The sequence below is a fragment of the Pelobates fuscus genome, chromosome 5 (genome assembly GCF_036172605.1).
Source record: "Pelobates fuscus isolate aPelFus1 chromosome 5, aPelFus1.pri, whole genome shotgun sequence".
Classification (NCBI taxonomy): Eukaryota; Metazoa; Chordata; class Amphibia; order Anura; family Pelobatidae; genus Pelobates; species Pelobates fuscus.
This window is the reverse complement of record NC_086321.1, coordinates 18,570,772-18,581,103: the sequence shown is the minus strand read 5'-3', so window position 1 is coordinate 18,581,103 and position 10,332 is coordinate 18,570,772. Positions and strand designations below refer to the sequence as shown.

Sequence of the window (10,332 nt, the reverse complement as noted above, 5' to 3'; positions counted from 1 at the left end):
GATGTATTGGTAGGGGAAGGAGAAAGATTAGTGATCTCTTCTCTTATAGTAGAGATCTTCTCAGTGAAGTGAGATGCAAAGTTTGTGGCGGACAAGGTGGTAGAAGGAGGGGGAGTAAAAGGGCGAAGAAGAGCATCAAAAGTGTGAAATAGGTGTTTGGGTTGATGGAACAGTGTACTTATGAGGGTGTTAAAGCGCCTCTGTTTGAGCATGGGCCCTAGGCAGCCACCTAAGCCGCCTTATGGGTACTCTGACACTGTGGGCGTCACTAGTGACACAGCTCTCTCACTGCTGCCGCCCTCTCAGAATTCCGCCAATGCGTCACGAGTTGCCAAGAGCTGAAGTTGGGAGGTATGCAACAAGCCGCTACTCATTTAAATGGCTGCTGATAACATTAACGAGTTGCAGCAATTTCCAAACTGCTTAATCCTACTATTAGCAACTCATATCATACTGACAAGACTTTCGTAAGAGATGTTAAGTGTTAGTTATCAACGTTTTACCAGCAGCAGAAATTAAAAATTTCCTCAGCTATGTGTAAAGAGACAAGGTCAAGAAAAAAATTGCAAACTCTCAATACATCCAACAGGAAAAACAAAACAAATTTAAAAAGTAGTTATCTGTTTACATTTAAATACTATCAGGGTGATTCACTAATCCAAATAGCCCTGTACTAAAGAGGAAAAATCCACCCCGAGCTGCACCGCGCCATTCACAATGCAAAATATGGACGTTGTTCGTGCTTTTTAATAATTTATGGATTTTGCACTGTAGGCTTCGAATGAGCCTGAATTTGGTCTGGATTTCAGCCAGACATACTGTTGGTCAACTGAAATTCAGACCCATATTGTTAAAATGCTTCAAATCTGGTCCCGGATTTGAAAAATCCAAACTGTTTGTCACCTGGCAGTGCTAGCAGCCAGCAAACAAATAGTTTAAATAATTAACTGATGTGAGGGCTAATTAATGTCTGGTTAGCAAAAATATTAAATAATTTAAATGGCCTATATAATCCCCATATAACCATAAGGGGTATTATAAACCTCCCTCATGCCCCGACATTCTAGGCCACGAGTGGAGATATATCTACTAAATATTGAGCAGCCAGTGGCTGCTCGCTGTAATAAACTAGTAACTAGGCAGCCATTGCTGCACAGTCCCTAGAAATCCCAAATTCCATGGGGACAGGGATGTAGGGATCGGTTCATCCCCCCAGCATTAGGTGGGGAACTTTAGATTAAATAATGGGAAATGGACAGAGCAGTGTCCAACCCTTTGCCCTATTAAATTAAATAAACGGGAGTACATACTAATTTCCATTTCTGTGGTCAGTGGGTACCGAACCCCTTGGTGTCAGGCGGGGGCTATTACTATTTAACAGAGGGGACCTAATGTCCCCACTTAGCCCCTACATATGGGCGGTGGCTGGCGTTCTAAGTTGGGCGACGTAGTGTCCCTAGCAGGCGGAATGCAGTTCCTAGTATCTACCACCATTTCTCTGTCACTATCAGCCTTTACGGCCCCCTCTAGACTCAGACAACAGATTAAAATAAATTCAAGATTTGGAGCTGCCACTATAAATTATTTATATATATATATATATATAAACACACACCGATAAATGTCTTGTCAACCTACAGCATAGCACTTTGATTGTTCATTGACATCACAAGTCATGTCTGGCTGACATCATGCAAAGCTGCAGTGATCTGACATTTCTCTCTAGTGCCTCTGAGTGTTAAGGAGGAAATTTTCTTGCTGAGCTATTTTGCCTATTTGTCTTGGTTTTGGTGTATTGCTTGAGAACCAATAATGACTAAGGGCAAGAACAAAAAGAGAAAGGGAAAGACTGATAATCCAAAGAAACAGCAAACTAGAGGAAAACAACCATGCAGAAATGCAAAGCGTAGGAAGCAAATGGAAAGTAAGAACCCCAAAGGTGAGAATCAATATATTGGAAGAAGAGGCCAAATAGATGTAGGTGTCTCTTTTTAGTGATATGAAGGGAAAGTGGAGATTGGATTTTAAGAAAGAAAAATGAATCATATTACATTTGATATAGTGATTACTGTCATATAAAGCAATGTAACAAAGTATTGGTACCTACCTCCCAATGTAAACCACATCGAGTTATATAAAGCTATAACCATATAATGCCATATACTGTCTTCAGTGACACATTCCAGCAGAATGTAAGCTCTTAGGATTAGGGTCTTACTGTCCTGTAGATTCAGTGTCTGTTACTAATTACTTTTATCTGATATCAGCACATTTGACAGTATCACTGGGTGCATTAGAAGAAAGAGCAATAAATAGTGTAGTTACAATGTACTGCAAGTGCAATAAATAAACATATCACCCACTGACACTATCTATAAGCTATACATCCCGGTGTAAAATACAGCAATCTAGCAGATAGCAATAGTTTAATATTACATACATGCTGCCTTTGCTCAGTATCAGCTGATAGCTGCAATAAACACCCCATTTCACACTCTGCCTCTATCGTGGAGGGCTCTCTCTACCATAGGCTTGGCATATTCACAATGCCACAATCACTGGCTGATTGCCCTGATCTCCAGATAGTTAAGATGAATATATAATATTACTGATTTACAATCTTTAGTCATTTTTGGTATTGAATTGGTATCGAAGCACTGGGACACTCACATGAAATGTCCTAGTTTATTTTTTATTTATAAAGCGCTAAAGTTGTACATCGTGCACACTACACACAGTTCAGGCAGTGGATTTGGCTAACACTTCCGTTCAATAGTGTGAAACGTGCACATTTCATGGTCCTTGGGGAGAGGTTTATCAAAGAGCTATGTTCTAAAACTGGTTCAAAATTTTAAAATGGGAAAAGCCACCAGTGGCATGTGCCTGGTTGTTGCTCTGGTTTCCATGGTGACTGCCCAACTTTAACACTTTAGGCCACTTTTTGGAGCAAAACACTTAAATATCCCCAAGGGTGGGGTAGGAGTAGGGGAACTACTGAATAAACTTTGCGTAGCCAGTGACTATGTATAATACAGCATGTTGAATACAATTAGTACAACATTATGTGCTAAAATGATCATATATACTGAGCACAAATACATTATTTCAGGATATATCAAAGAATATTTATATGTGTTTGTTAAGAATGTCTTTTATTTCTCGCCCTCTCCAGTAGATGGAAATAATGAACAACTACCTGCCATTTCATTAGACAGGTTTACCTTCCATCACCTCCTTGGTGAAGGCAATTACGGAAAGGTATGTAATATTTAAACTGAAAATACAATTTATTGCTCTCTACAGATCCCCAAACTCCAACCTGTAACATATTGAAACTTCAATTGAGTTACTTTGTCCCTGTTTAGTGTAAACTTTTTCTTTTAGCTTTACTCCTACTCTTAAAGGAATATTTCAGAATGCTTTCAGGCAGTAGCGGAGTGGGCCCTGGTGCAGAATTTGGGGAAACAACTTGAAGCATTTGTTGTGTTGAGCTATTTCCTTTGCTTTTCTTTGATTTGTTCATTTCAAACAACTGAAAGTCTGTAAATTTTGACAAAAACCTGATTTTCAGTGGGGGTTGAATAATTTTGATTACAACTGTATAAGGTATTGTATTTTGTAAATAAATTATTTACCTCTCATCATAAATATCCAGTAATCTTCAGCCCTAAGATCCTCTGTGTCTTCTCCAGGTGATGTTGACATCAGATAACGTCACTAAGCAAAGTGTGGCAGTAAAGATTCTTAAAAAGCAGATGCTGCTAGATGATGATATGGACAAGACTCTACTAGAACGCAGAGTGCTGGAAGTTGCAACTGGATGCCACTTCCTGACCAACCTATATGCCAGTTTTCAGACAGAGGTAAGAAAATAACATCAAATGTCTATCCATCCACTCTTTAATTACAAGAAAGATAAAACACGCATGATTTTATGTAGACTCTTCTTTTGACTAGTTTTATCTCTCTTTGTAAACAGAACCGTGTCTTCTTTGTCATGGAATATGTGAATGGAGGCAATCTGGAACAATTCATGAATAGGCATGGGAAACTGGACCGCGACGCAGTGAGGTAATGCTTGAAAGGGGATATTTAAAAATAAAAGAGGTCAATAGGAGAGTGTCCTGGGAATGAAATAGTGTTGAGGAGACATAGTGATTTGTATAGATAGGTGTAAGAACAGTTTGTGAAAGATAGGAAGGAATAAGAAAAAGGTAAGTTTCTGAATACAATTCAGGCAGGTTCCTTGGTACCCAACTCTACAGGTAAAAGGTTACTCCAACATCCATGATCACTTCTGCTTTTTAAAGTTGTAATGGAGGAAGGAATCTGGCTGTGAGGTGTTTTAGCTAGAAACACTGCACATCCAGAGATATTTGGATTTTGCGCCAGGGGCTATATAAACCCTGGACACACATATGATTTTGTGCATATTTTACAACTGTTGTCATCGCGCTATGCATTCAAGGTAACCCTTCCCCCCGCTCCATCCCCAAAAAACAGTTAAGCAGAGATTTTTGGTGGCATTAGTGACAACCTTTACTGAAGACATAGAGTAGAGTACCCAAGTAGTGTCCCAATGTCTGGTCTTGGTTGTGGTGGTGAGGTATATGATGATATCGCTCTTTCCCCCACCATTCCAGACATTTGCTTAGCTTTGCTTGGCAGACAACACTGTATCTAAGTCTCTCTGTATATTTATGCTGAATCGCCTACCAATGCAAGAAGTAGCTCACCCAGTGATAATACTATTTATACCATCTCCTCCCTTCCCATTACATTAGTCAACCAGGTGCTTGTGTAATTGCTAGATTTGTGATAGCTTCCACTGTCACCAATACAAAGCAACCACTTTTTCATTAGTCACAAGGCAAAAGGCTGGGGCAAGTATATCTCACCAAAGCAAAGTTTGACATTACTTTGACAGCTTCCCAGGAGGGTGACTTACAAAGTGTAAATTTTGCAGCAAGGAAGTGAGCAGGGGGAGAGTGAGGGATTGTGATAACATTGTTTCTAAGGAACCCAATAAGAGAAACAAGAGATGTGTTAAAAATTACCGTAAGAGGGAAAAGGAGATATCAGGGCAAATGTGCTAAATCCAGAAAATGTATTACAGCATAACATACTTTGAGTTTTTAAAATGAAATGTGGCTAATAAAAGATTCACTTTTCTTTCTATCAGGTTTATTGCTGCTGAACTTGTATGTGGGCTGCAATACCTACACAGGCATGGAATAATCCACAGGTAATCTATAGTATTTATTCAATATCTATTACATGTTCTTTGTTATATGGAATGTAACATTTTCACATTTCTAATTAATGTTGTGTAATTATATCACAATCTTGAAGCTTCATCACTCATTTATAAGGACTGCCTTCTTTACAGAGACATTAAGCCGGAGAACATTTTATTAGACAGATCGGGTCACCTCAAAATAGCTGATTTTGGTCTGTCAATAGAAAACGTATTCGACTACACAGACTCATTCGGTGCCGGCACACAAGGGTACATGGCTCCAGAGGTAAGGAATAAACTGTAAATGATAGGGAATGTTCAAGCCAGTAGACTGAAAAAATAAAAAGTTTTTAGTGTAGTGGGTGACTTTGCAGCTACTCTTGGCACCGTTAGATGTCATCTTTACTGCTATGCCACCGGCTCAGATCAGAAAGGTCAAAATAATGCGACACTAATTGGGTATTCATCTAAACAAATGTTAAGTATTTGGCTAGCAAGACATACTTGCAAATAGGACAATCTTAAAGTGACCACAAAGTTATTGGCTACAATATCATCAAGTGTAAGCAAAAATGTAAACGTGTGAAAACATGTATTATAAAATGCATTATATAGATATAAAATATGGTAAATATGCACAATGAATTAATCCATAAACTAATTCATGTGGGGATATAGCTTTATGAATTAATATCTTGAATACATTTTATATTCTATTCTATATTGTACTGTATATATATTGTTGCACTTTTCATATTTTAGCTTACACATTATTATATGTATTATATTATTATGGTCATTAAACATGTGGTCTCTTTAAAGCTGTTACCTAACTACTGTGAACATTCAGGGCTATTGTACATACTCCACATATTTATTGCACTATTGCATTGATTCACCTATGGCTTGAAAAAGACGCTACATGGTTCAAATTGTTGTACTTATTGTATGCAGTTATCCAGTAGGTTGGCATGCTGTTCACTGAAAAGAAGAATAAAGTGACAGCAAGTCAGGTATCCTTTTACCAACCAGGAATAAACTACATACTAGGAATTATCTATAGATAGAGTAGAAAAATCTCCAATAAATTATAGGAACGTGAGAATGTCATTGAACTTCATGCCTTTTCCTATAAGGGCATCACTCAAGAACTCTCGAGTCTCTGAGGAAAATGTGGTCAGTTTAACTCTTTTTCAAGTTTTCAAAGGAGAAGAATAATATTAGAAAGCAATGTGTTATATAATATTTCAGTTCTTTTAAAAATACTATATCTATTTATCATCTCCAACACTGTATTCTACAATATCTTAATGTATTTGTTACTATGAAAGGTTTTCTTTGTATTTAGTTAAGTGTTCCTCCCACAGTTGTTACGCTACATAGACAGTAATATACCGAAACGTGCGGATTCTTTCCGATTGGTGTGCTATTCCTACACTGCGACTGTGCCTTAATTTTTAATAGAAATAGGGGAAGGAGGTGGAAGCTATAAGGGAACACTCATAATGGGGTTTACCCATACGAACTACCAAGGTAGTGAAAAAATGTAGTTAATAATGAGTTAATTTTTAATACTTCAGAGACATACTATGCATCAAAATTTAGGTCTGGGTCTTGTGATTCTCACAATATAAAGCTCTTAAAATACGACCGTTTGAAGATGGCAACCGCTAAAATACTCTGACCTTTGCCAGACTGGAGCAGCAAGTGATGTCATAGACAGGGCCTTTTGTACACCTGCTAATGTTTTTATAAATGTATGTTTTAATATAACTGTGAAGCACTTTGGGCAACAACGTTGCAATTAAATGTGCTATATAAATAAATGAACGTTGAAATGCATTTCTCACTCTATCAATATCGGCAATATTGGTATCTTTAGTGGCCGATACCGATATTGCCGAAAATACCGAATATCGGATGATAATATCGGTAAAACCGATAATCGCTCAATCCCTAGTTGTAGACTACTGGTGGAGGCAAGAACACTTGTATGTGTTAGCAATAGCTGCTCTAAACCTTCACACAATTTCCCCAGAAATTGTAGCTGTTCTAGTTTGTCAATTATTCTTCTCTCTATATTTTCTGACAGGTGCTGAGGTTAGAAAGGTACGATGCTGGGGCTGACTGGTGGTCCTTTGGAGTCATCTTGTACAAGATGATTACAGGGTATAATGTCTTTCAATGCGGCCATGCAGATGAAGACACACCAGCAGATGTCAGCCTTGAGGAACGCGATATCTTAGAACGGGTAGGTTTGATTGTACGTTATAGGATAATACCATGAAAAAAGAAGATATGAATTATTCAATTTATAATATCTTAAAAAGCATAATGATATTATCTCTAACTTTATTTAATAAAGTGCATCAATAACAAATCAAGTGATTTTGGGTAATAGAAACAAGAATAATAATCTAAAATGTTATCAAAGTGCTATTGAATGTATAATTCATCTAAAAATACTACTTATATTCAGTGATTTTGAACTTTAACTGCTTATATGTAAATTATGTATGTGCTGGATATGTGTAAGGGCAGAAGTGATTTTACTGTATTTTGTTGTCATTACAGCTTCTGTGCAAGATACCATCTGACCGCCTGGGGAAAAATGGCAATATTCGAGACCATCCCTTTTTCCAGTCAATTGATTGGAAGGAACTAGAGGCCAGAAGAACTACCCCCCCTTCTATTCTCCGCACAGTAAGTGCATGAATACAGATCTGAACCTTTAAGGCTGAAATGTCACTTCTGGGCCCCACATTTTGTGAAAAGACCTCCCTCAGTAACATATCTGCTTGAATAGTGGTACTCTGAGCTTCCCAACTGTGTTGATTTAACGTTAGTGGGGGCATAGCAAGATATTTATCTAACATATACGAACACCATTGTTTATATATTTTCTATCTAGACATCATCAGAGAGTTTAGAAGAATCTGGGAGCATGGATCTCAAATTATCATCCAAAGACTCTTCAGAGGAATCTCTTGATTCAGAAGATCAAAGGCTATTTGATGGGTTCAGTTACATCAACCCCAAATGGATCAATTTTGCCAAGTCTTCTGCAGCCCACTCCACGGAACCATCAACAGTAGAAGGATCATCCGCTGGACCTGCACCTTCTCCCCTGCAACTGGAGGCAACAACTGCAGGATCATCTGCAGTGAGAGCACAAAAAAGGAAAAGAGAGAGCCAGAGTGAGTCAGAATTCACTCCAAAAAAGAAAAAAGAATCTGAACTGGCCGAGTCAACACCAGGACCTTGTCAGGAGATATCTGGAATAGGAACAACATCCGAAATTGCAACGCAAAAGGTACGAAAATAAGCTGCTAATTAGAATTGACAATAAATTTTAATCCTGGGCTCTCTAATATTAATAACTACATTTATTTTAAAACTCAACCCTGAAATATTGGATGTTTGTCCTGATGTGTAATCAAGATAGTGTCCAATAAAGACCCAAATGTCCAATCTGAAATTGGTGTTTTTTTGTTTTTTATTGTGGACGGTTTGCAGTATAAATCATCCCCTTCTATCCTGTAACAGGAGACAACAATCCCAAGCATGTCACCTGCAGTGAGAGGCAAGAAAAGGAAGAGAAAGCAGAAAGAGGACCATAGTGAGTCAGAATTAACTCCAAAAAAGAAAAGAGAAGATGAACAGGATGATCCAACACCAGGACCTTCTCAGGAGACATCTGGCGTAGGAACAACATCCAATAGTGCCACACAAAAGGTACACAAATCAGGTGTTATTGGCATAGACTCAATAAATTTGAATCCTGGGCTTTCTAATATGAATCACTACATTTATTTTAAAACTTGACCAGAAATCTTAGACGTTTGTCCTGATGTGTAATCAGGACATTGTTCAATAAAGACCCAAATGACCAATCTGAAATTGGCGTTTTTTTGTTTTTTATTGTGGACGGTTTGCAGTATAAATCATCCCCTTCTATCCTGTAACAGGAGACAACAATCCCAAGCATGTCACCTGCAGTGAGAGGCAAGAAAAGGAAGAGAAAGCAGAAAGAGGACCAGAGTGAGTCAGAATTAACTCCAAAAAAGAAAAGAGAAGATGAACAGGATGATCCAACACCAGGACCTTCTCAGGAGACATCTGGCGTAGGAACAACATCCAATAGTGCCACACAAAAGGTACACAAATCAGGTGTTATTGGCATAGACTCAATAAATTTGAATCCTGGGCTTTCTAATATGAATCACTACATTTATTTTAAAACTTGACCAGAAATCTTAGACGTTTGTCCTGATGTGTAATCAGGATATTGTTCAATAAAGACCCAAATGACCAATCTGACATTGACGATTTCTGGGTTTTATTGTGGACGGTTTACAGTAAAACTTATCCCCTTTTTCCCTGCAACAGGAGAAAATAATCCCAGATGCAGTGCGAGCCAATAAAAGGAAGAGGACACAGAAAGAGGACCAGAGTGAGTCAGAATTCACTCAAAAAAAGATTCGGAAAATCTAAACTCACCGGGCTGAGCAAGACCTTCTCAGAAGACATCAGGCGTAGGAACAACATTCAATATTGCCACACAAAAGGTATGAAAATCAGGTGTAATCAGCATTGACTCAATACATTTTATGAATACCTAAACATGTTTTAAAACTTGACAATGAGATCTTTTCTTGATGGGTTATCAGGATAGTGTCCAATAATGACAAATGACAAATCTGAAATTGACAAGTTTTTTAATGTGGATGGCTTGCAGAAAAAACTCATCCTCTTCTCCCCTTTAACAGGAGACAGCAATTCCCGGTTTACCATCAGCAGTAAAAGGAAGAGAAGGCTCAAAGAGAACCAGAGTGAGTCAGAATCCACTCCTAAAAAAAAAGGAAAATCTGAACTGGATGAGCCAAGCAGGACCTTCTCAGGAGACATCAGGTATAGAAAGAGCAGTCAATATTGCCATGCAAAATGTATGAAAATAAGGTGTTATTAACGTTGCTCCAGTAAATTAGAAAATTTAGCTTTCTAATATTAATAACGGAAAATATTTGAAAACATGGCCCTGAGATCCTGGACGTTTGTCCTGATATGTTATCAGGATAGTGTCCAATAAAGAT

The 10,332-nt window shown here is 38.0% G+C and overlaps 1 protein-coding gene across 1 annotated transcript; it reads left to right on the top strand.

Moving 5' to 3' along the window:
* Positions 1-1,812: 1,812 nt before the first annotated feature.
* Positions 1,813-9,733, top strand: LOC134611992 (protein kinase C delta type-like). Its single transcript, XM_063456372.1, has 12 exons — positions 1,813-1,939; positions 3,173-3,258; positions 3,693-3,863; positions 3,980-4,071; positions 5,183-5,245; positions 5,390-5,525; positions 7,332-7,490; positions 7,814-7,942; positions 8,151-8,552; positions 8,786-8,974; positions 9,208-9,396; positions 9,629-9,733. The coding sequence occupies exons 1-12, from the start codon at positions 1,813-1,815 to the stop codon at positions 9,731-9,733; spliced, it is 1,848 nt and encodes a 615-aa protein (XP_063312442.1).
* The last annotated feature ends 599 nt before the right edge of the window (positions 9,734-10,332 follow it).